At 33.9% G+C, this 22,717-nt stretch overlaps 3 protein-coding genes and 2 long non-coding RNA genes across 14 annotated transcripts; 2 read left to right on the top strand and 3 right to left on the bottom strand.

The window, feature by feature from the left end:
• Positions 1–486: 486 nt before the first annotated feature.
• Positions 487–10,006, bottom strand: LOC149518409 (uncharacterized). Of its 5 annotated transcripts, none has more exons than XR_016342805.1 (6): positions 8,246–10,006; positions 7,613–7,672; positions 3,898–4,067; positions 3,613–3,685; positions 2,022–2,130; positions 487–1,096 (listed from the first exon to the last, which is right to left on the bottom strand). It is a non-coding gene; the product is annotated as an uncharacterized LOC149518409 (long non-coding RNA). The 5 variants fall into 5 exon arrangements; XR_016342802.1 differs by lacking the exon at positions 8,246–10,006 and adding an exon at positions 8,024–8,238; XR_016342804.1 differs by lacking the exon at positions 3,898–4,067 and having other exon boundaries at positions 8,246–8,800.
• On the top strand, positions 744–8,002 carry LOC111285590 (uncharacterized). 2 transcript variants are annotated; one of them, XM_089762077.1, is made up of 10 exons: positions 744–1,446; positions 2,085–2,212; positions 2,349–2,411; positions 2,573–2,662; positions 3,515–3,680; positions 3,820–4,009; positions 5,211–6,046; positions 6,520–7,134; positions 7,229–7,294; positions 7,582–8,002. In XM_089762077.1, the coding sequence occupies exons 1-10, from the start codon at positions 877–879 to the stop codon at positions 7,687–7,689; spliced, it is 2,832 nt and encodes a 943-aa protein (XP_089618203.1). In that variant the 5' UTR covers positions 744–876; the 3' UTR covers positions 7,690–8,002. The 2 variants fall into 2 exon arrangements, with proteins under 2 accessions (XP_089618203.1, XP_089618204.1); XM_089762078.1 differs by having other exon boundaries at positions 3,790–4,009.
• A 1,259-nt stretch (positions 10,007–11,265) lies between the features above and the next one.
• On the top strand, positions 11,266–13,142 carry LOC111285294 (Pentatricopeptide repeat (PPR-like) superfamily protein). Its single transcript, XM_022874658.2, has one exon. The coding sequence runs from the start codon at positions 11,308–11,310 to the stop codon at positions 13,132–13,134; it is 1,827 nt and encodes a 608-aa protein (XP_022730393.2). The 5' UTR covers positions 11,266–11,307; the 3' UTR covers positions 13,135–13,142.
• A 584-nt stretch (positions 13,143–13,726) lies between these two features.
• On the bottom strand, positions 13,727–17,672 carry AE7 (MIP18 family protein (DUF59)). 2 transcript variants are annotated; one of them, XM_022874660.2, is made up of 7 exons: positions 17,311–17,672; positions 16,734–16,895; positions 15,665–15,793; positions 15,370–15,475; positions 15,169–15,268; positions 14,146–14,191; positions 13,727–13,981 (listed from the first exon to the last, which is right to left on the bottom strand). In XM_022874660.2, the coding sequence occupies exons 3-7, from the start codon at positions 15,786–15,788 to the stop codon at positions 13,881–13,883; spliced, it is 477 nt and encodes a 158-aa protein (XP_022730395.2). In that variant the 5' UTR covers positions 15,789–15,793; positions 16,734–16,895; positions 17,311–17,672; the 3' UTR covers positions 13,727–13,880. The 2 variants fall into 2 exon arrangements, with proteins under 2 accessions (XP_022730395.2, XP_022730394.2); XM_022874659.2 differs by lacking the exon at positions 16,734–16,895 and having other exon boundaries at positions 17,311–17,670.
• Positions 17,673–18,926: 1,254 nt separating this feature from the next.
• On the bottom strand, positions 18,927–22,456 carry LOC111285611 (uncharacterized). Of its 4 annotated transcripts, none has more exons than XR_016342798.1 (5): positions 22,293–22,456; positions 21,959–22,192; positions 21,591–21,806; positions 20,828–20,941; positions 18,927–20,437 (listed from the first exon to the last, which is right to left on the bottom strand). It is a non-coding gene; the product is annotated as an uncharacterized LOC111285611 (long non-coding RNA). The 4 variants fall into 4 exon arrangements; XR_016342799.1 differs by having other exon boundaries at positions 21,959–22,180; XR_002689747.2 differs by having other exon boundaries at positions 18,931–19,992; positions 20,334–20,437; positions 21,959–22,454.
• Between the last annotated feature and the right edge of the window lie 261 nt (positions 22,457–22,717).

Here is a 22,717-nt window from a genome sequence, read left to right as displayed (position 1 = left end):
TGTGTCTGTTTCATTTACTACCAATGATCATAGAATATTAGTAACACATGATACCTCAGCTGACACAGTCACATCACATGACCATCTCTTGCATCCTACAAATTAAATGAAAAAAAAAAATAGAAGAATTCTACTGAAATTCCATGATTCCATGCTTGGAACCAAGTAACCAAGTACCCTTAAGGACCCCAAAAGTTTGATCTAGAGACTGTAGTTGTAATTTGATCATTGGCAGAATAACTCTCCTGAATGCAACATATAATACAATGAATCTATACCATGATGTGGAAAGTGAAGTTAGTAGAGTAATTTCAAGAAATGGATTTACATTATAAAAGCAAGCAAGGATTTTTTTTCCACCAGCATGGTTACCCCACTGGTTAAACTTTAAATATACTGACCAAAAGTCGTATAATTAGGTGAGAAAAAGCTTCACTACCGGCAAACAACACATGCAAAGTTAAAAACAAGTTAAATAAAACCTACTGAGAAAACCTGACTTTGCTGTTGTTAATTCTCACCCCAAAAGTTTTGACAAATACAGATGCCCAGCAATATAGGGGTAGTTACAATCTAAGAAATCTGTAATATGTAATTATTTCTCTCTTCTTTCTTTCATGGACCCCCACAACCATAATCTTCCTTCTATAGCTCTCATGGCAATAGAGTGGCCAGGAAAGGAGCAGTTGTCTTTCCAAAAGTGATGGTTAGTTTTTAAGTACTTCGGGATAGCCTTTTCGACTACGGTCCATACGGGGCACCACAAACTGCTCAAAACCAACCTAACTTGCTTATGACACAATCAACATATCATAGTTTGGAAGAGTTCTGTTATATCTGGCTTCCTCATCCCCTTTTTCACGTTCTTCAGCTGCCATGTCTGTATTCCATTTAATAATTTTCATATGGGTCCTTTTGTCAATAAGCTGCGTTATCTTTCTTACTTCTGCCTCATGGTGCCCACACTTTGTTCAACAAACAACTCGACAATTCGAGCAGAGAACAGATCGGTTCTGGGAGTTTCAAGAGCAATCCAACAGCTGGGTTGAAGTGAAACTTCCGTTTGATCTTATGTCTTGTGTTAATGATAACTGTACTAAAGTGGGTTTGATTCATCAAACAACAAAGACCAAAGAAGAGCAATTAGAATATGAAAAAGAAGTTTCTAACCAAAAGAAGAACCTAAAAATGAGGGATGATATGGGAAAACTAGAGGAGAACCCTTATACAGTTTTGCCTTTAAGAAAAAGAATTTCCTTGACTAAAATGTTGGATACATCCATTTGGGTCACCGGTGAAAGTGGGTCTATCTATGAGAGGTTCTGGAATGGAGTTCAGTGGGTGATAGTACCACGTGACTTGCAGATATCAGCAGCTCATGCAGTTTCTGTTTGGATAGTCAACCAGACAATCCTTGCTATCTCAGAGGAAGGAACTCTATATCAGGTACCACTAAGAACCGATTGCTTTCAAATTTAAATCAGATGAAATAAGATGAACTATACAGGAATCTATAGTCAAACTTGAGTATTTTTAAATTCAGAACAATTACAGTACTGTTATATAAGTAAAGAAACAACACTAGAATCAAACACCCTATTCAAATTTTGGTTTCTCCCTTTAATTTTTTTTACCAGTTGTCTGGTTATCCTAAAGTTGGGTGGGGTAAAGGTTGAAATTTGGATGAGATGAATTTCTTCTTGTGGTAAGTGAACAAAGTCAATTGCAACTAAACAATATTTGGATCATTTTCTCCCTTGTGTAAGTGCCTGCTATTCAAAAAATTTCTATAATTTTCTGGTAAGTATTTTAGGAGTCTAGTTTTACAGGCACTAGATTAGAGTGAGAAGTCATGTTAATAAGAGTTACACCATAGAGCAGAAATAGAGCAAGCACATAGAACCACTTTGATCAAAATAAGGCAGAATTGCCATCATAGTCTACTTCAAAGCCTCATTCTCAACTTTTTGAATCCATAGCCACAACAATATTACACATAACATCTTGAAAAAGTGACTTACTTAGATTGCGCCCACAAGGGTTCCTTGCTGCAATTATTGGCTGATTTATCCTCCCTTTTTCAGATGCAACTCAGTGACAGCTCACAGCCAATTTGGGTGGAGTTCAAACCTGAATTCAATCAAAGTACAAATAAAGCGGAAAAGAGTTCAGTGATTCAAATAAAGTCTGGTACTGTTTCATATGATGGGCTGTAAGTAATTTATTCAATATTGAGAATTTTGATTCAGGGAATAATGCATAAGGGAAAGGCATGGTCAAATTTCATGGCAATATAAACACAATGTGTCTCTACTAATAGTTTCTTTATTTTTCTGAACTCAATGCAGGAGAGTTTATTTCTGCACAAAGAATGGCTTGTTGCTAGAACTCAGTGAGGTTGAGCCCCCAAGGTAGAACTTTTTTCTTTCGAAGTCTTAATGCAAGTAGTGACCTTCAATCATCGCTACCATTGATGCCTCAAGTCTCATATGCCAGTCTCTATAAATGACATTTAGATTTCAGTAGAAGACTCTAATATCCAGTTGGATTATGTGCTGTAAACATAGTACAGATGGGAGAGTCATGGCCGACCACCAGGAGCAGATGTTGCAGCAATAGCTAATGCAGCTAGAATTAGAACAGAAGTAGTATATACAATAAGGTGCTCTCTCTTTCTCTCTGTAAGTACATGCACACATCCACAATCCTTTAGGCTTTGCTTGGTAGAGAGGATAGAAAAGAGTAAGGATGGAAAACTTGTTAATCTAATGGTTAAGCTTCAAAGTAGGAAAATAGTTATGAGTTTTAATTATTAGATTAACAAGTTTTTCATTCTCACCTCTTTCCATCCTCTCTACCAAGCAAAGCTTTAGTCTGTTTTCTGTCCAGTAAAGAGATACAGAAATCCTTGGTCTAACAAGGCATATTTTTTTTTCTTTTTGGGATAACATTCAAATTTACCTCTCTAGTTTGGATGATGGATCAAATTTACAACTCATATCTGTACAGGTGCAATTTTACCACTATACTTTCTAATTTGATTCAAAGATAGTCAAAAGTTAAAAAAATTTTGTAGAATATTCTGTTATTTCTCACAGAATATTCTTTTATCATTAACTTTAGACTATTTTTGAACCAAATTTAAAAGTATAATAGTAATGTTCAAAGATGAGTGGTAAATTTGATCCATCACCTTAAATAGAGTAGTAATTTTAGACCTTATCCCATTCTTTTTTGACAAATACACAACTCAGAGTTTTGCTAAATGAAAGAATTGTCAAATTGAGAAATCAATGTACAATAAAATAAAAAAGTCGATAAAACAAGTTCCTATGATCTGAAGGAATGAGTTTGTGTGAATGTCATGAGTATCTATGTACGTTGTTATCAGAGTATAAATTACAATCTGTTTTTTATTTTCAGTTTTAATTTTACCAAAGTGAGCTAAACATGATTATCCAAAAAGAAGGAAAAAAAAAAAAGGGGGTGAGCTAAACATGAAATGGTGCAATAGTTCTACAGGTGATCTCTATGAATATGATAAGAGCTCAAGGCCATCATGGAAGAAGCATATACAGAATGAAGAAATAGAAAAGGATGGTTCTCTGTTACCATTACTGGGCTGCACTGTACATCGCTTTAGTGGAGATCACTTTGTATCCTTGTTTCTTCTAACAAAGGTACTCTGCATGAACAATTCATACTCTCACATATTACCGATGCTTAAAAACTAATTACACATTAGAGGACCACAAAATGTGTACACATCCTATTATCCTAAATTTGAAGTTTATCTTACAAACTTCCTCAAATATACAGGGAGGTAAATTGGTAGAGAGACGACTACATCAAAGGAAATGGAAATGGATAATCCATGGAAGTCCAGAAGATCATCACCTGACGTCTATTACTTCCTTGCTGGAAGATGAGCCAAATGAAAGGCTCTTCTCATTGTTTCTCACTACATCCACTGGATCAATATTTGAGTATCGAATACCAAAACAGTCAGGTAAGTCAAGTAGTGTTGTAAAGCAACCCAGTACTCTTTCTCTTTTTTCTTTTTTTTCCTTTTAAAGGGAAAACAAAAAAGAAGAGTTAAATAGTTTGATAAGTAATCTCCCTTAAATGATATCTTGAAAACATATTAGTTTTTTATGAGGTTTAACTGTATGCTTCCCAGATATTCGTACTATTCTTTCTCTCACTATGTTGCTCTGACCCTTCATTTTCTAGTATCCCCCAAATATATGAAAAACTTTTAAAAATTTTGAACATACCTATCTTAGACAATACCAATAACCAACACTCACCCCCTGAGTTCAAGTAACATAGTTTTTTCATACATCAAGAGGTTGATGTCAATGGCAATCTCATTCTGGACCACATCATAGTATAATTCTAATAAACATTTTCTCTAAGGTGCCGCCACCATATTTCTTGCTTTGCTTGTGATCCAAAAACCAGTTAAAATATGTGGAAATAAGAGAAGCTGATAAGATCCATCAAAAAAGCACAAAAGAAATAATAAGATTTAGAACAACACAAGCAAAGCGAACTACAAAATGTGGAAACCAATAATATAAGATATTTCCACATCTAACTATATATATGTCGGTGTCCTTGAAATTGAAGTATTGTCTTAGTCACTTCCAAATACTCCTGTATATCAGAGCAATCAGTTATAGATATAAAGATGAAGAAGCATGAAAAGGACTAAAAGAAAAATATTTTAAGGGGCCAATCATTACAGAAGATAATTTAGAAAGTCGAAATAAGGGAGTAGATGATAAAGCAATCAGCGTTAAGTTCAGCAGTAAAAAAAGTTACAAAAAGATTTTGAAATGCAACCTGTAATTCAATGAGTTTAATTGAACAATGAAGATGACTCAAATCTCAGCTACAATCTAACTACAAAAGAAGTCTCTAAGTACCTAGAACCAAATTCACTTGCAAAAACTCAAAAGTCAATCAGGGAGCACAAATGAGGTTGTACTTTCTTATGCACCTATACTTCTGGGAATTCAAGGCTTTTATTATATAAGACCTCCAAGCATGATAAGATAAACGCATTTAATTGTCTTAAAATAATGGTAAATGCATTTAATTGTCTTAAAATAATGGTGCATTTGCACAACCTACTAGTTACAATTTTCAAGAAAATCTAGCAACCATACTACAAATCTTGGTATAACTTTTGCATGTGAAGACAGGTACAGCTCAAGAGAACCAAATTTCAGAAGCATGGCTGAATCACAATCATCCACCGAACACAAAGGCTGCAAGAGGTATTCCAGGACTAAAATTTCAACTTGGCAGGACACTGTTTGCACTGGATGACGGTAGACTTGCGGAGTTACATATACCTGGCCTAGGTGGTGAAAATTCAGGACCAACACATCAACTTAACGTGCGGAAAAAATTATCATCCAAGTATGTCTGGTCAATATTAGATGCCCCTGAGACAGAAGGATGGAATGCAGAGTATTGCACAGAGGAACGTGGACCTACGAATTGCATAGCAGGTATAAAAGATGAACCAAATGATTCAGGAAATACAAGATCACTGACAAGAAGGAGAAAGGGTAATAAAGCACAACAGGATTACTTATCTCTAGTCACATCTAAGAGTAGATTAGCGAAAGCATCAAAAGAATATAGTTTCCCAGATAACTGGATCAACATTAACTTCCGACTGAGGGTGATGCAAGCAGGTGTATCATTTTTTATCATAACAGATGGTGGTTTGACCTTCGAATATCTTTACACTGAAAGTGCATGGCTCTGGTTAAGACACGATCATTCAACACCTATGAAAGGTGCCCTAGGAAACTACAATGGAAGTTTACTTTTTGTTGACATGTATGGAACCTTGCTTATCAGAGAGAGGAGCAGCAATGAGCTGGCATGGATAAATTGCACCGCAATGAGGAAGGGAAGACAAGTTATTGGAGGCCCGCCTTGGGATGGTATGCCTGGTAAACTGAAAGTCACAGCAGAAGATTCACTCTTCTTTGTGAGCAAAAGCGGAAAACTACTGCAGTTCACGGTAAGTTGCAGAAATCAAATACAATGAAAAAAGCAAACAGATTAATTACATCATGGTTTGTTTAGTTTTCTTTTTCTTTTCCTCCTAAAAAAAGAAAAACAAAAGAAAGACACAAGGGCAAGATGACAACAATGCTACTTTATCATTTTTAAAATTCTTTCATAAGAAATACAAGCCTTGAATTAAATATTTAACTACTGACTCAATTTATCTCATTTTCACTATATTATACCTAAACCATTTTACTAGGCAAAATTTCACATTATCCCTTAAGCAGCAGCAGATACTGAGGAACCAAAATGGTATTATAATGTCTGGTGCAACTAAGTGCTACTTAAATTTAAAAAATATAAAATGTAAAATTTAACACTTGAAACATAATTCCAGCATCTAGACTCCGAGAACTAGTTATACAGATTCTATGAAATGTTCTCAAAGTGTTGCACTAACAAACATCCTTAAATGCCCTGTAGGTTGCCCAGAGGAAGTTCAAATGGAAAGATTGCCGAAACCCTCCAGAAACCAAACTTGCATGCATAATAGACCAGGAAATCTTTAGGGAAAATATAGTGTTTGTGGTTGGAAGAAATGGCAGGCTCTACCAGTATAACAAAGTGACTGAGTTGTGGCATGAGCATCACCAATCTCAGCATTTGGTTCTATCCATGTCGCCAGGAACTGCTATGAGGCCTTCATTCTTTTCACTAATAGGCTCACTTTTCATGCTTTCAGAAAATGGTGGACTAGTTGAATATCACTGGAATGCATGGGATGGCTGGATCTGGGTGGAACATGGCACTCCATGTAAAGATGTTACCTTGGTTGCTCCTCCCGGCCCATGTTTTGAAGGCAATCAACTGTTTTTGATAGGTTCAGACGGAAATGTATACCTAAGGTACATGGACCAATTGACATGGAGATGGAAAAACTGTGGTTTTGCACATAATGGAGTCAAAGCTACCGAAGATCAAACAGAAATGGGAGCACAAGATAGAAATCAAGAAGTTTGTACTGATAATGATCTCACAGCTAGTTTAGATGACGAAATGGAGAATTCAAATGACCCCAATGGAAACTGTGACCCAAAGGTTTGTATCCAGCTATTCACATACACTTATTCCTACCTCTCAGTAGAAAATAATAATATTAAACTGACTTTTAAATCTCTACAAACACATACAGGTTGCTCCTACAAGACCAATTCCATTTTCTGAAGATTCGGTTATATTCGAGCTAAGAGATGGCAGAGTAAGTAATCAAACAATAATTCATGCCATGGTTCTAATATCCAACATCTTATTAATTATCCAAACTGAACAAAACATAGCCATACGCGGTATATAATAAACTTCATGAACCTGCCATATAAAGAGACAAATTCCAAAAAAAAAAAAAATGTCATCACAAATTATAACTCTCCAAATAGCAGGAAAAAATAAAGTTCATTAAATCAATTTCCTCAAGTTTCCCAATAAAAAAATATGTCAGGATCAAAAAATGAATAAGAAGCTAATGCAAATTATTAAATGGTGCAGTTGGCAGAAATTCGGAGAATTCAGGACTCACAGTGGGTTTGGGTGAGGATTATTAGCACTCCAACAAGCTCATGCACAACAAGTTATTGGACTGCTTTGGCATCATGAACAATTCAACAACACCCCCCCAAAAAAAAGGCTTTTTGTTAGTCTAACAATTATTACTGCAGCACACATTAGAATTAAGATATAAACTTGAATTGAACGTATGTTAAACAAACTACAGAATTTTACACATTGTACGGCACTATAAACTTAAAAAAAAAAAAAAAATCCAAATATGAGCAAAATTTCAGAATTTTATTTTTTCAACTCAATTAGATTAATATCAAGAATTTTAATTATGAGTAAATTCAAGGTTCTCATGTCACTAAAGAATAAAAAAGAATCAAAAGTTTTTGTTAAAACGGTCTGTTTAATTCAAAAACAAAAAGAAATTTACCTAAACTTGAAATTGGAGAGATTGAACAACTTGAAGCATAGCTTTCCAAGTGAAAAATCAAGCTCTTTTTGTTTTATATTTTCGAGGAAGCATAAAAAATTCTAAGCAACAATTGAGATAATATTTTTCATTTTTTTTAAAGTTTGGCCCTTTTCGCCTACTTCGGGTTGCGACCCGGGTTTAAAACTGAAAAAAGATAACAAAACGGCAACGTTTTCAGACCTGTTCTGTTTTTCATTTTTCTCTTTTTTTGGGTCTGGAAATCCATTAATGGAATCATCAATGGTGGTTTCCAGGGATAGAAGTAATAGTAGTAGGTTAGCAACGACGACTTTTTGGGGGTGGTTGTTGGTTGGAACCGGATCCCTTGTCTTGCCTGGATTTCTCTTCACCGCTTTTATCTCGAAGGTTCTTCCGCCGTCGAATTATCCTCTTATTGCAGCTATCCAAAAAGACCGGTAATTTCAGCTTCTCGTTTGTATGTTCTTTAATTGTCCTTCGGTTTTGTTGCAAATTTTCGAGTGACCGTTGTCTCGCTGTTGCTAAGGTTTTTATTTTAAGGTTGCCGGTTGTTAAGGTTATGTTTGGATGGTAGAAAATTAGAGGGAAAATAATGAAAACCATTGCTGGACTGTAGAAACCTCTTTTTTCCTTTTTTTTTTTTTTTTAATTTCACTAGCTTGAAGATAGAGAAGGGGTTATAAGAGTTAGGATTTGAATTTCAAACTTATTTTATTTTGAAGGGTGACTTTATAAAGTTGAACTAAGCCCTGATTCTAATTTTTATTTTCTATAAAAAGAAGGATTTTACTCTTACATAAAACAATTATGTTTGATAATATGTTAGAAGTAGTACATTTTAATCAACTTAGGTAAATTTTAAGTAAAATAGAGGGTAAATAAGAAACAAAAAGTAAAATGCTATCATACTCAAAATAACAAAACAAATTAAAACTTACTGATTTTTTTGTTAGGTATTATTTTTTATTGATAGTAGTATAATCCCATACATGTTTTAACAGAGAAGTATTAGATCAATTATCTCAGTTTCTTTTTCACCGGTTTATGTGTGCAACCGTGGTAACATTATACACACACACACACACACACACACACACACATTGTGTTTATCCTCTCCATTTTGATGCATTTGGCTTTGTTGGCATGCTTTTATACACTTTGGTTGCTAGCCAGTTTGCTTGATGCGGCTGATGTTTGGCTGTTGACTGCACTGTTAATAATATATGTCATTGGTGGGATAAGTAGCATAGTTTTCTCCCTTTTTATCTTTTTTTTTTTTTTAATTTCTTTTTTCCTCTTCATTTTAATGTCTGGGGTATATTGGATGCATGGCATTCTTATCTTTTGTGGTCTAGTTGATGTTGGTAAATGTATAGTTGGGTATTCTTGTTGCTAGTGCTACAACCTATGGAAATAAAAATATGGCAAAGCAGATATGTGTGTTGATATTCTGCCTACCTTTATATGCCTGAATAAAGGTAGCAAGGAAAAGGGGAAAGGGGAAAGTGGGGATGGGGCAGAGAAGAGAATTTCCATAAAGGAAACACTCTCTGATTAGAGTTCCCTGAAGTTGAACTTCTGCTTTACATGATTTTTGTGGCTTGTAAGAATGAGCATGGTGGATATATGCATTCTCAAGTTGACAGATATCTTTCCGATGTGTTGATGATCGATCATATTAGTTTTTGTTAACCAGACAGAAAAGAAAAAAACATCAAATTTATTTGGCCTAGTTTGCTTTTATGATGCGAGTGTTGCAGTGGTAGTGGTGTAGTTATATTACTTGCCTACCAAGGCAAAATCAATTAGCTTTGTGCTTGGCTGAAACTTGAAAAATGTTATAAAAAGATTTTCTTTTTTTCTTTTTTTTTACACTAGAAATTTTAAGTTTTGCAGGCACTTTTTTAATTATTAATGATGTTAAAATATTGAGATCCCTAAATTTTTCCTTGATTTTTTGCTTCCCTTTCTTTAACAGATATTACTGCTACTTGGTGCCCTTAACAATTCCTGTACTTGTGGTTGCTGTATATTTCCATTGGCTTAGCATGAAATTATTCAAGCATGCATGACCAACGAATCCGAGGAAACAAAGAAATGATTATGAGAAGCAAACTGAGTTAGCTGCTCCATAATGGCAGTTTGGACATACGAGTAATTCGAGTTCTTTTGTTTTTCTTCTTGTTGTGTGCGAATAAATAGAAAGTTATCAGATAGCAGAGGTAGAATTAGATGGAACATTTTGCAGTTCCTTGCAATAATCCCTTCTTCCACATAGGTTTATGCTTCTACTTTGTATTAGTGGCGGGCTTTGCTGTTTGATTTACGAGTCTCATTTGTAATCACAATGCTGCATTGCAATGAGAAGCTGGTTTTTGTTTACTTCACTGCTTATATTAAATCCAACGCTGGAATAAAAAAAATGAGCTTGAGTTCTTTATTTTTCCTTGATTTTTTTGCGGTTATAAGTTGACACACATTGTTTTTATTATTTAATGTTACTTTTACCCCAACAAGGAAAATTTGTAAAAACTAAAATTAGATATGATAATTTGTGAATATATATTTCATATTAAATATATATAAAATATAAAAATTAATATATTATAATTTATGTTTATGTCAAATATAAAATATATATTTTTAAATTTATATTAAATATATATATAAAATATAAAAATTATCATATTATAATTTATATCGATATATTAAATATAAAACATATATTTTTAAAAATTTATATATTATTTTTATAAAAAATTTAAATTATTTTTTATTATTTTTATATCATATAATTATATTATATTTAAAATTACTAAAGCTAACTAAAACCTACGCTCATTTACGTTATTATCTCCTTATTTGGTGAAATAGTAGGCCACTTTGAAATTAAAGTTATATATATACTAGGAAATAGTTTTTTTTTTTCCCTTCAAATTCAATTAGCTTCAGAACTTTCTTCATTTTTTTTTTCATTTTACTGAACTTACTCAGGCCACTCAGCAAGCTCTACTCTTTCTGCCTTTCTTCAAAGTTGCTGCTGCCATTCTAGTTGCAGCTACGTGTCAGAAGGCAGTCCTTTGTTATCTTCACAAGATAGATTCAAGTTCCACTGGTCGTCTTTGTATTGGTTGATATAATTCATGCACACATGGCAAAATCCAATCCACAAAAAGATAAGCTATTAATGTAGCTCCACCGAGTACTTTAGTTCTGCTCCTACAGTTCCACTAACCTTATCTTCCCCCCCCCCCCCCCCCAACATGGCCATTTCCAGCTTCCCAGACTGGTCCTTAGCTTCAACTGATACCTACACATCAAAAACCAGAAAGTTTGGCCTATTTTCATCATGCAAAACCCTTCACTTTGTCTCCTTCCCCAGCTCCAACCTTCCATTATTCCACATCAACTCCTCAGGTTGTCCATCTACCATCCTAGAGGATGCATCAACCAATGTGCCCATCACCAAGTTGGGCCTAAAATTTCATGATCCTCAACAATTTTCTCTACCAGATGTGGATAATTTAAATAGGTTTTTGTGTGGGTTATTGCAAGATACACAGAGTGAAGAGCTAGCATATGATTACTATGAGAAAGCAAAACAAAGGCCAGGGTTCATACCAGAAAAACCATTGTTAAAGCTTCTAATCAGGTACTTGGTCCAATCCAAGAAATGGGATCTAATTATGTCTCTTTCAGAGGATTTTAAGCATTACCATGTCTTGCCTGATACTTATACTTGTTCTAGATTAATTACTACTAGTATTAGAGCTAGAAAATTCAAGGTTGTGGAGACTTTGCTCGACTCATTTAAATCAGATGAGGAAGTTGCTGTCATTGCATTTAATTCAGCAATGGAAGGTTACAATAAGTTGCACATGTATAGAAGCACAATTGCTGTATATGAAACAATGCAATTGAATGGAATTTTTCAGGATTCGGAATCTTGTTGCCAGGTAATGGAAGCTTATCAGCAAATTGGTGATATGGACAAAGTTTCCTCATTATTTGAAGAATTTGAAAATAGGAAGTTAAATTTGACACCAGTTGCACCTCGTGTATACTGTATCCTATGTGCGTCATTGGCGAAATCAGGTCGAGCATACGAGGCTCTTGGATATTTCAGAGACATGAGGAAGAAAGAAATTTTTGTGAGTCCTTCAGTTTACTCTTCCTTGATACGATCATTTGCGAGAATTCGAGATTTAACTGTTGTTGAAGAACTGTTCAAAGAGGCAGAGGAGAGGGGAATGGTAAGGGACCCAGAAGTGTTTTTGAAACTGGTGTTGATGTATATAGAAGAAGGGTTATTAGAGAAAACTTTGGAAGTTGTGAGGGTCATGAAGGATGCAAACATAAAGGTTTCTGATTGCATTTTCTGTACAATAGTCAATGGATTCTCCAAAAGAAGAGGGTTTCAATCTGCCATTATAAATTATGAACAGCTGCTTTTGCAAGGCTGCAAACCAGGTCAAGTAACTTACGCCTCGATCATAAATGCCTACTGTCGTATCGGTCTCAACTCGAAAGCTGAAATGATATTTTCAGAGATGCAGCAGAAGGGGTTTGATAAATGTGTCGTGGCACATTCTAGCATGATAGCAATGTATGGAAAAGCAGGAAGGATAGGAGACGCAATGAAGCTTGTGGCTAAAATGAAACGAAAAGGGTGCAAGCCAAATATATGGATTTACAATTCTTTGATGGACATGCATGGGAGAGTCAATAACTTGAGACAGGTAGAGAAGCTGTGGAAAGAAATGAGTCGAAGAAATCTGGCACCGGATAAAGTCAGCTACACTACTATCATTACCGCTTACAGTAGAGCGACGGAGTATGAGATGTGTATGAAATTGTACCACGAGTTTAGATTAAAGGGCGGACTGATCGATAAGGCTATGGCTGGCATCATGGTTCGGGTTTTCTCTAAAACGAGTCGGGTTGATGAGTTGGTGAAGCTTCTAAAGGACACCAAAGCTGAAGGAACAAAGTTGGATGGAAGGCTATATCATTCGGCTATGAATGCTTTGAGGGATAGTGGGTTGGAAAAGCAAGTTCAATGGATGCAAAAGAATTTTGATGCCATGTAAAAATTATAAAACATGCAAGAAAATTGAGGTGCTCAATAGAATGGCACATAAGATACAAGATGGGCTTTTTTTTTTTTTTTTAACGATGATAAATTTATTTTACTATTAAGACATCTCTAGTTCTACTTTATTCTTGTTTTGTTCCTTCACCACCCTGCCTTTTTTTTCTACCATGCTCAAGTAATGTCGGACATATTTTCACAATATTTTCACAACTCTTGACAGTAGACCAGAAAGTAGACCAGAAAATATTAAACAGACCATTAGAATATAATACTGCTGACATAAAAACTATACCAAAAAAAAAAAAAAGCACAAAAATGATATAACAAAAACATAAAAATAACAAAAACCTTATTAGTTTAAAAAAATTAAAAATTATTTTTGATGTTTGATATATCAATACAAATTATGAAATAATAATTTTTATATTTACACATATTTGGCATACGACACAAAACTGGAATTGTCAAGACTACTTGAAAGGACTCCTTTTCTCATCCTCCAGTCCACTGACAAACCAGTAAGGGCTCCAGTTTCTCAATTTGAAAAACATGTTGATGAATCCAAAACTTCGACGTTAGAATTGTAGTTAAAAGAAATAAGCTTTATTTTGTAATTAGAAACCAAAAGAGAGAAGTAAAGTAAGGGTAAAATAAAATTATACAAAGGCGACATAAAAACCAAGTAGATTATATAGAAGACATACAATTACTCTCACCGCATTTAAAAGTATTATAATACATTCAACCATAGGATGGAGCCAGACATTCATCAACCATATCCAATAGGTTTGGGTTTTCTAGTGCTGCTGCAACACGTTCTTTATCATTCAGTTGTTTATTAACTGCATTAAAGAAGAAAACGGAGATGAGGTAGCAAACAATGTGAAGACTGTACCATACTTCTTTAAAGTTAAGCTATACATCTCTCTACCTCCACAACTAATTTTTTGAAACGAAGCTGGCATTAAATAACAGGAAGAAAAAAGAAATAGGGGAGAGACAGTACCTGCAGCTTCAGTTGCATGAGTTCCAGGAGCGACCCTTATATCCATCTAAACACAATAAAAATAAAAAGAAAATAAAAAAGAATACAATCATTAGCAAGGGGAAGGTAATAGAGAGGCTGAGACAGAAAAAGAGTGCAATAATTTGCAAAGAGAATCTGCAGAATAAGAACCATGTATGATTTATGTGATCAACAGAATACCAAACATGACAGTTATGAACTAATAACCCCTAATAATTTGATTGAATCATTAATGAACAAACCCAGCAGATGCAGACAATTTAGTGAAACAGGTTTTGGTATAAGAACCTAAAAAGAACTGATCGTTCATTGATTTATTGACCGCTCATTTGAACTATTAACTATCAGTTGAGGTATGGGGTTTGCAATGATGAAGCGCAGCATATGGGTTTGAAAGCCTCATATCCTCATGTGGACAGTATAACCAGACAAGTAAAGAGTTTCACAAATCAACATATTGCTACGGTTAGATGAACCTGCTCTATTTACAAGAACAAACTTCAATCTCAAACTAGTCTAGCAACAGAATTCAAGCAGCAAATTTAAAAGTATTTAATATGCTATGAAGAACCCCAATGGAATTTTTCAGTGGAATTTCTGAAGCCAAGCAAGCAGCTCAGATCAACAGAGCAACACTAGTGAGATAAGAATCAAAATTTAAGGTCTCACACTTAGCTATTAAGATGAAAGAACAAATTGCAGGTTATAAGTCTGATAAGCAAAAAAGTAATGATTGCCTTTTTATTTATGGAACTAATCCAACAAATTTAGGAAATTCCCTTGTTCCCAATTTTCTACCATCCAATCACCAAATAAAATGCTTATGATCAGGGATACTCAACATTCTTCAGAACTAAGCTCTTATCTATCCATTCCTTAACCAAAGCAAACAGGAAAATAAAAAGATTTGTTTTTACATAAAACATAATTCATACAGCAATAGAAATTACATGTTAGCTCAAAACCCAAAAATGAAAAAGGTCAAGTCAGAAAGATTAATACCTTGTAGCGAGAAGGGAGACTCCTCATAAGTTTGACTCTCAAGCAAAGACCAATAACTGTAGCCATACTACAATGTTCAACGGTAGGGGTAAATGTGACCCTGAATAACAAACAAACCAGTAAGAAAACCATTTTATTAAACTGAATATGATAGAAAATGAGAAAGAAGCATAAGAATGAGAGATAATTTGATCATTTTACCTAACATAACTGCGCTCATTGTCTACTTCAATGGCGTCTTCAGTTATAACTTTAAGCTCTTCTAAAGAGTAGGGGTGCTCAGGATCCTTTATATCTCTAATATGATTTAAGAATGCTAAGAAAATCAAACTTGCTCCGCATAATTTAATGTAAAATATGGAAAACACTTCTCAAAAGATGCAGCTTTTATTCAAAGCAAATTATATTTGGATATGAAAATAATACAAAAAAGTAAACAATAACTTGCATGAAGAAAAGGAATTAACAAATAATAAGAAGAGCAGAAAAAGGATATCAAAAATTTCTTGTTGGTCAATAGGTTCGACGGCATATTCATCAGGTATGGTTGCTATGCTACGAACCCGCCGCTCTTTCTTCTCGTAGACAACAGGATTTGCATTTATTAAACCAGACACCATAATTTCTGAATTCAATCAACAAAATAGAATCATAAAAATAAATCAACATTATAATCACTGCAACTCTTTTTTTTTCAGCCACTACATAAAAATAAATGTCTTTGGTTGATCAATATTGCAGCTCTATAGTTCCTACTAGGGGTGTAATTGAACCAAGACAAAACACTGCAAAACTCAAGCTTGGATTAGACTCTTATCTCGCAGCTCGTAGAAAACAGGATTTGCATTTATTAAACCAGACACCATTATTTCTGAATTCAATCAACAATATAGAATCATAAAAATAAATCAACATTATAATCACTGCAACTCTTATTTTATCTACCACTACATAAAAATAAATGATTTTGGTTGATCAACATTGCAGCTCTATAGTTCCTACTAGGGGTGTAATTGAACCGAGACAAAACACTGCAAAACTCAAGCTTGGACTAGACTCCTATGTCACAGCTCAAAGCTCAGCTCGAACTGGATCAAGTTTAATTTTTTTTAGCTCAAGCTCAATTCAGAATAAAATCACTCAATTAACTTGGGTCCTAGTAAAAAATTTCAAAATTCCATACTAAAATTCTGGGTATGAAACACTGCAGTAAAAATGCAATACAGATAAAAGTAAGAAATTAGACAGGGACAATTAGGAACACTGCCTCAACAAAAGAGAGAAAAAACAGATATTCCAAGATATATAGCCCCAGAGAGCTATGTGGTGAAAAAAAACATATTAACCATCAAATTTAAAGTTGGCAAGTCAGATGACACCTAAAACAAGAAAGTTAATCAGCCGCATAAAACTTTGATATTTATAGGATCTTTTTTCCAACACAATGTAACTCCTCCCCTAGCGTTTGAATATAAGCTAGTCGCAGAGTAGTAATGCACTTTAAAAATATATAATATTTGATTCAATTATAGATTCTAGGAAACAAAAAAAGAGAGCAGAGCTACCAGAATGAAGAGTCTCTTTAGTAAACAAAAAATCCTAAGCAACCTATCAGACTGAGGTAGATGGCTTTGATGATGGATGAAGGATTTGAAGGAGCTGATGAAGGTGGAACCCTGGAAGGGCTGGCTGGCCTCTGGGTGCGCGAGGAACACGGCTGTTATAGACTATGGAAGAATAATTTTAATGAACAATTAGGGTTGTAAATTGGGTAACGTTGATATTTTCTATTTTTGGCTACAAATTTTGATCATCAAGCAAAAACATAAATATTAGTATGTAAATTTAGATGATTTTATAATAAATTAAGCAAAATTCTCCCAAAAGTTCCATAATTATGCAGAAACAAACCCTAAAAAACAATTTTCAGCAGAAAAAAGATAAACAAAAAATCCCATATCTTAGCAAAACATAACATGTTATACAAACTTCAAATCAAATCTGTTAAAAGAAGTTAAAAAAAAAAAAAAAAAACGTTACGAGCTAAACTTAAACCATACAGAACCAACAATTCATATGCAGTTTCTAAAACAAATTTAGTATTTCAAACACAATAGTAGAAGATTAGTGGGCATGAGTTACCGATTAGAAGCGGCGCAACCCGGGAGAAAACCCTAGAAGACTAATAAAGGGGCAAACTAATTGCAGGAAAATTGTGGAAAGACACGAGATTAATCTTAGAGACTAAGTGTTTTGTCGAAGAATCGAAGATTGAACGGATAATCAACAGACAAAGAACCACTGCGAAGAGATGGAAGAACAGAAAGGGCAATTGGACAAAATCAAAGACAGAGAGCCAAAGGATATCGTGTTTGAAACGACTGGGCGTTTATAGGAAAGGTATTTTAACCTCTGTCCGACGGCGTTTGATCCGATCCGATTTTTTAGCGACGGATTTTAATTTGATTCAATTTTCTAGAGTTAATTGTTTTTTTAAAATTGAGCGTCGAGTTGGATGATAAAAAAAAATTTGAACTCAAATTTTAGATAAATTTGATTTTATTTAATTCGAAATAATTATTTTTTAATTAATTATTTTATTTTATTTTAATATTTATTTAAATTTTTAATTTTATATTTATATTAAAATAATATTTTATATTTATAAAATATTATTTTATTAATTTCAAATTGAATAATAATTTTAAATAACATCATATCAAACCGAGTTAAGAGATAAAAATTTAAAAAAAAAAATTAAATCAAATTCAAATGTTACATGTTTACAGTAAAACCCGATCCATTACAATTTATAAAGCTTCTCTCGACGTAGTATTATGGAAGCAGGTTGAATCCAACGGCTGAAAGCCCAATCTGTTTTGGATATCGGTCGGCTCAAGAGTTCGAATAAAATGTTGTCTCATTTCAGCTTTATATTAATACTAGTGTATATGTCATAGACCTAAGAAAGAATCTTAAATTTCACATAAAATATAATAAAAAAGTCATTAAGATATAAAATAATTCACATCACTTTTTTTTTATGAGGTACTTTTTGTATGACAAAATTGTAAGTCATGGGGTCAGAGCGGATAATACTTCATAATGGTGTGAATCGTGATAGGAAGATTGATCTAGGACGCCAGATGAGTGAATGCTCGAGTCCCGAAACCGCACGGGTTCGAAGCTTAAGGTTCGACTAGTGACAAATAGTATCAAAGTCAGCCCTAAATCGTTCGATCCACGTCAAGCACCTCAAGAGAGGTAGGCAGAGTGACCAGCCTTCGTGACGAGAGCATCACGAGGTTGGATAGAGGAGAATGTCACAGACCTAAGGAAGAGTCTTGAATCCCACATCGAATATAATAGGATGGTCACTAGGATATAAAAGGGTTCACATCAACTTTTCCTTGTAACGCGTCTTTTATAAGATAAAATCATGAGGTCACAAGGATCAGAGCGGACAATACTTCATAAGGGTATAAACCGTGACAAAAAAATTGATTTAAAACGTCAGATGAATGAATGCTCGGGTCTCGAAATCACACAAATTCGAAGCTTAAGTCTCTACTCGTGACATATACACCCTGCTTCCCTCGGTTTATTATAATAACTTTTAATATATTCTACTGAATTCGTGTTTGATAGAATTAAAATTAATGAATTCCATTTTCTAAAAAAACATTATTAATTTCAATCATCAAGAACATTTTTGCAGGGTGAAAATGAGAATAGCAAATAAGACTGTTCAAATCAGAAACAATGATAGTTATAACCAAACTCTATCAGAAAGAAGAGACCCAATATCCTTTTAAGTGATCAGAAAGCATCTGTTATTCTTAACATCCTTTACAAACCGAGTAACATGGTATACAATGAAACTTCTAATCAATATAAATAGTAAAAGTATAAAACCATAATTGGAGACTCCATGGAGGATTAAGCAAATCATACTAGATTTTGTATTGCTCAATTACCAACATAATTCAATCTCTCTTAGCTGGGTTTAGAAACATCGCAAGAGACCCTATAATTAATTCTTTGTGTTCTGCTTAGGGTCTACGTGTTTCTATATTTGCATGGTAGTTTGATCGTATTTTGCTGCTGAGTATAGCTTTGTTTGTGACTATAGCAGCAATTGTTGCCTCTTCGGATAAATAAAACGTTTCACTTATCCAAAAGAAAATTCTGGAAATTGAGCTATATCTGGTTACTTAAGAACAGAAAAGTAAATTAAACTTGTTAGTAGACCAAAGTCAGTAACAATATTAAAAGCAATGAATAGAGACACATAGATACAAGAAAATGCTGCACACATAATTTTTGTGAGATTGGAGGAGAAAGATCTTACGTAACGGAATACTATGGTATCAATTTATGCTTATGGAAGCTCTGGCATATCAGCAATTTGGATCTACACGGAAATGCAAAGGTCAGGGATTGAACCCGAAGAGTTCACTTTCGGAAGTTTATTGTCATGTTCAGAATTCCTAGAAATGGGTGAGATAATTCATGCTTTCGTGTTTAAAAATGGACTCATTTCAAGAATCCAGGTTTCCAATGCATTGGTTTCTTCATACTCTTAGCATGGGAGGATGAATCATGCCTATCAATTATTTCCAATGTCCTTCAAGAACTTTGATCTCCTGGAAAACCATTACATCTGGATTCTTTCTAAATGGGTTCGCAGCTTTGGGGTTAGAGCAATTATCCAAGCTTTTGATGTCAAACCTCAGGCCAAATGCATATACGCTTAGCATTGCTATGAGTATTTGTGCCAGCATCTTTTCCTCGAGTCATGGGAAACAACTTCATGGCTACATCCTGAGGCAAAATCTTCATTAGAAACATCTTTAAGCAATGCATTAATCATTATGTATGCAAAATGTGGCATTTTAAATTGGTCTTTGAGAGTATTTGATAAGAAGATTGAAAAGGACGCAATCTCTTAGAATGCCCTCATTTCTGCTTTTGCACAGCATGGAGAAGGTAAAGAAGCTATCCATTGTTTCAAGGCAATGAAAGATGCAGGTCGGGTGAAACCTGATCAAGCAACATTTACTACTCTTCTTTCAGCTTGCAGCGGTGCTGTTTTAGTTGATGATGCCACTTGGATATTCAATTCTATGGTAAATGAGTATGGCTTTGTGCCTAGAGAAGATCACCTTTCTTGCATGGTTGACCTTCTTGGTCAGGTAGGGTATCTCGGTGAAGCAGAAAGAGTAACAGACAGTCAGCATATTGAACCTGATTCTAACATCTGGTGGACCTGATCAATATTGTAAAAAAAAATTCGATTGTTTACCCATAAGAAAGAAGCAAAAACCCAAAAGCATAACTAACAGAAGCTTTAATACTGACCTATAAAAAAAGGAAGAATAAAGAATCAGTTTTAAAAATGCACTAATTAACATTAAAGAAAATTCAATTTTTGACCCATATAAATATTCAAATTTGAATCCATATAAATGATCCAATATAACAGATATCAAGCCAATCTCCATTCTTATCTACATAAAAGAGCCTAGGAAATGCACATGGAAGCTTTGAACATACCAAGGTACAAGCAAGCAAAATAATCTGTAGAAGTTAAGCAAAATAACGAAAATTACCATGATAATCTACATATATTAGATGCTGATTAAACCAAAATTACTACCTTTTAAACATCCACAGCCAAGTACTCTGGTTACCATTCATCATAATTTTCAAGTTGCCACCCTCTTCATTTAGAGGCAATTTTGGAAATGGCTCAAGTAATAAACTCCTCCACCTGCAATCACAAAGTTCAGTACAAAGGAAAATAAAAATATTGAACCAAAGATCTAAAAGTGAACTAATAAAAGAAATTGGCAATCCTGAGACAGTTTTTATCAAACTTGTAACAATTGGATATAGCATAATGGCCGAGTCCAATAGAAATTATAATGAGTACATGTCATAATCCCATACTTGGGTTACACAAATTTCACTTTTGATTGTAATATTTGGATGAAAAAATCTTTGTCAGAAAGTAGCCTTCAATAAAAATGTTTAGACTTTAGAATATCCACTAATGAACAAAACAAAATATATCTATAACTATATATGAAAGGACTCTCTACCAATTTCTTCGCAAAGAAATGTCAAAATTTACAAATCATATATAAAAGATTACAAAAGCTATCAAGTCCAAGAAACTTTCAATAAACCCATGCAACAGTTCAACAACCAGGAGCCAAAATTCAAAATTTTTATTACTAAATTCATTAATATCTAGAAATTCATCATCCAAAGCATCAAAACTTACTTGAAACTCTATTAGTTCAAAACCTAGAAGCACAATTATCAACATTTACACAAAAAGGTTCAATATTTATCACCCAAATCTTGTTAATTCACAAAATTTTCAAAATTGAAAAAGAAAGGGGCAATGAATCGACCTACTAAATAGCTTCCTTATCATCCTTAATAAAGGCAACTATCGAATTCTTGGCGCAAAGAATCTCATCAAAAAAAGCACTTTTGGAGACTCTGATGAGCTTGAGCGCGTTTTCAACAGACATCTTGAACAGAGCCGAGTCATCAGCTCGTGAACCAGATGGAGCGGCTAATGTTCGTCGACAATGAACGTTTGTTGCGACTTCCCATGATGAACACTGCATTTTGAAATAACCAAAGGAAAATCATAAAAAATTTAAAAAGAATTTTGAAAATAACATTAAAAACAAATTGTTCGCCTTTCTTCGTCGAGTTATTGATCCGCTCAAGAGCCCATACCGATTGAGATGTTTGCAACCGATCTACTCACCAATTGTCACATTATGACTGATCTTTTGCACCGCTTTAACGATCGTTAACTTTGGCTTAATCTTCCTTCTAGCTCTCTTTTTTTTTTTTTTTCTTTCTCATTTGGTTTTCTGGATCTTCACGCTCCAAAAACACTCTTCCATTTTTAAACTTCCTGTCAATTGTTTTTTGGTCAAAACAAATCCACAAGCTTCTACCTTCCTTTGGAGTGAGCCACTCATTCCTGCCATGTTCTCTTTGATCAAAACAAATCCATAAGTTTCTTGTAAATTTTTTTTATTATATAATCATTTAACAAAGCAAGGCTTAAATGATTTGAAAAAAAAAATACACACGTCACGTAAAAGTAGAACAGGTGTTCCATAAATTTCTCTCCTCCATCGCCAATTCATTCACACCTCGTATCCAAGATCTGCCTCCAGACTAATATGACCCACAAAACTTAAAGAAACAAAAGCAGCTGCAATCACCAGAATCCTCAAGGGATTCTTTTAACATAGAGTACTATCGATATTATTTTAGGCTAAATTCTGATTAATATTATATATATTTTATTAGAGATTAAATTCTGATATTATTCCTGTATTCATCTGATATTTGAGAATTAGATTTTTATTTGTAAAAATATTATTTTTAAATTTAATTTTTGTAATTTTAATTCTAAAAATATAAAATATGAGTTTGACATTTTTTAGTCAAAAAAATTGACTCGTCTAATACATTGGTGTGCTACATGGCATATGAAAATCAATGTTAGCGT

Source organism: Durio zibethinus, chromosome 6 (assembly GCF_047325235.1).
Source record: "Durio zibethinus cultivar Kanyao isolate XHJ-2024 chromosome 6, ASM4732523v1, whole genome shotgun sequence".
In the NCBI taxonomy this organism is placed as follows: Eukaryota; Viridiplantae; Streptophyta; class Magnoliopsida; order Malvales; family Malvaceae; genus Durio; species Durio zibethinus.
The sequence above is the reverse complement of the archived record's forward strand: the minus strand, read 5'-3'. Positions and strand labels throughout refer to the sequence as shown.

Coding starts and splice junctions, on each gene's coding strand:
- LOC111285590 (XM_089762078.1), top strand. CDS start 877: ATGTCTGTATTCCATTTAATAATTTTCATATGGGTCCTTTTGTCAATA. Junction 2,412..2,572: donor AGTGAGGTTGAGCCCCCAAG/GTAGAACTTTTT, acceptor AACATAGTACAG/ATGGGAGAGTCATGGCCGAC. Junction 4,010..5,210: donor TCGAATACCAAAACAGTCAG/GTAAGTCAAGTA, acceptor ATGTGAAGACAG/GTACAGCTCAAGAGAACCAA.
- LOC111285294 (XM_022874658.2), top strand. CDS start 11,308: ATGGCCATTTCCAGCTTCCCAGACTGGTCCTTAGCTTCAACTGATACC.
- AE7 (XM_022874660.2), bottom strand. CDS start 15,788: ATGGTGTCTGGTTTAATAAATGCAAATCCTGTTGTCTACGAGAAGAAA. Junction 15,269..15,369: donor AATGAGCGCAGTTATGTTAG/GTAAAATGATCA, acceptor TTTGTTATTCAG/GGTCACATTTACCCCTACCG. Junction 14,192..15,168: donor GTCTCCCTTCTCGCTACAAG/GTATTAATCTTT, acceptor TATTGTGTTTAG/ATGGATATAAGGGTCGCTCC.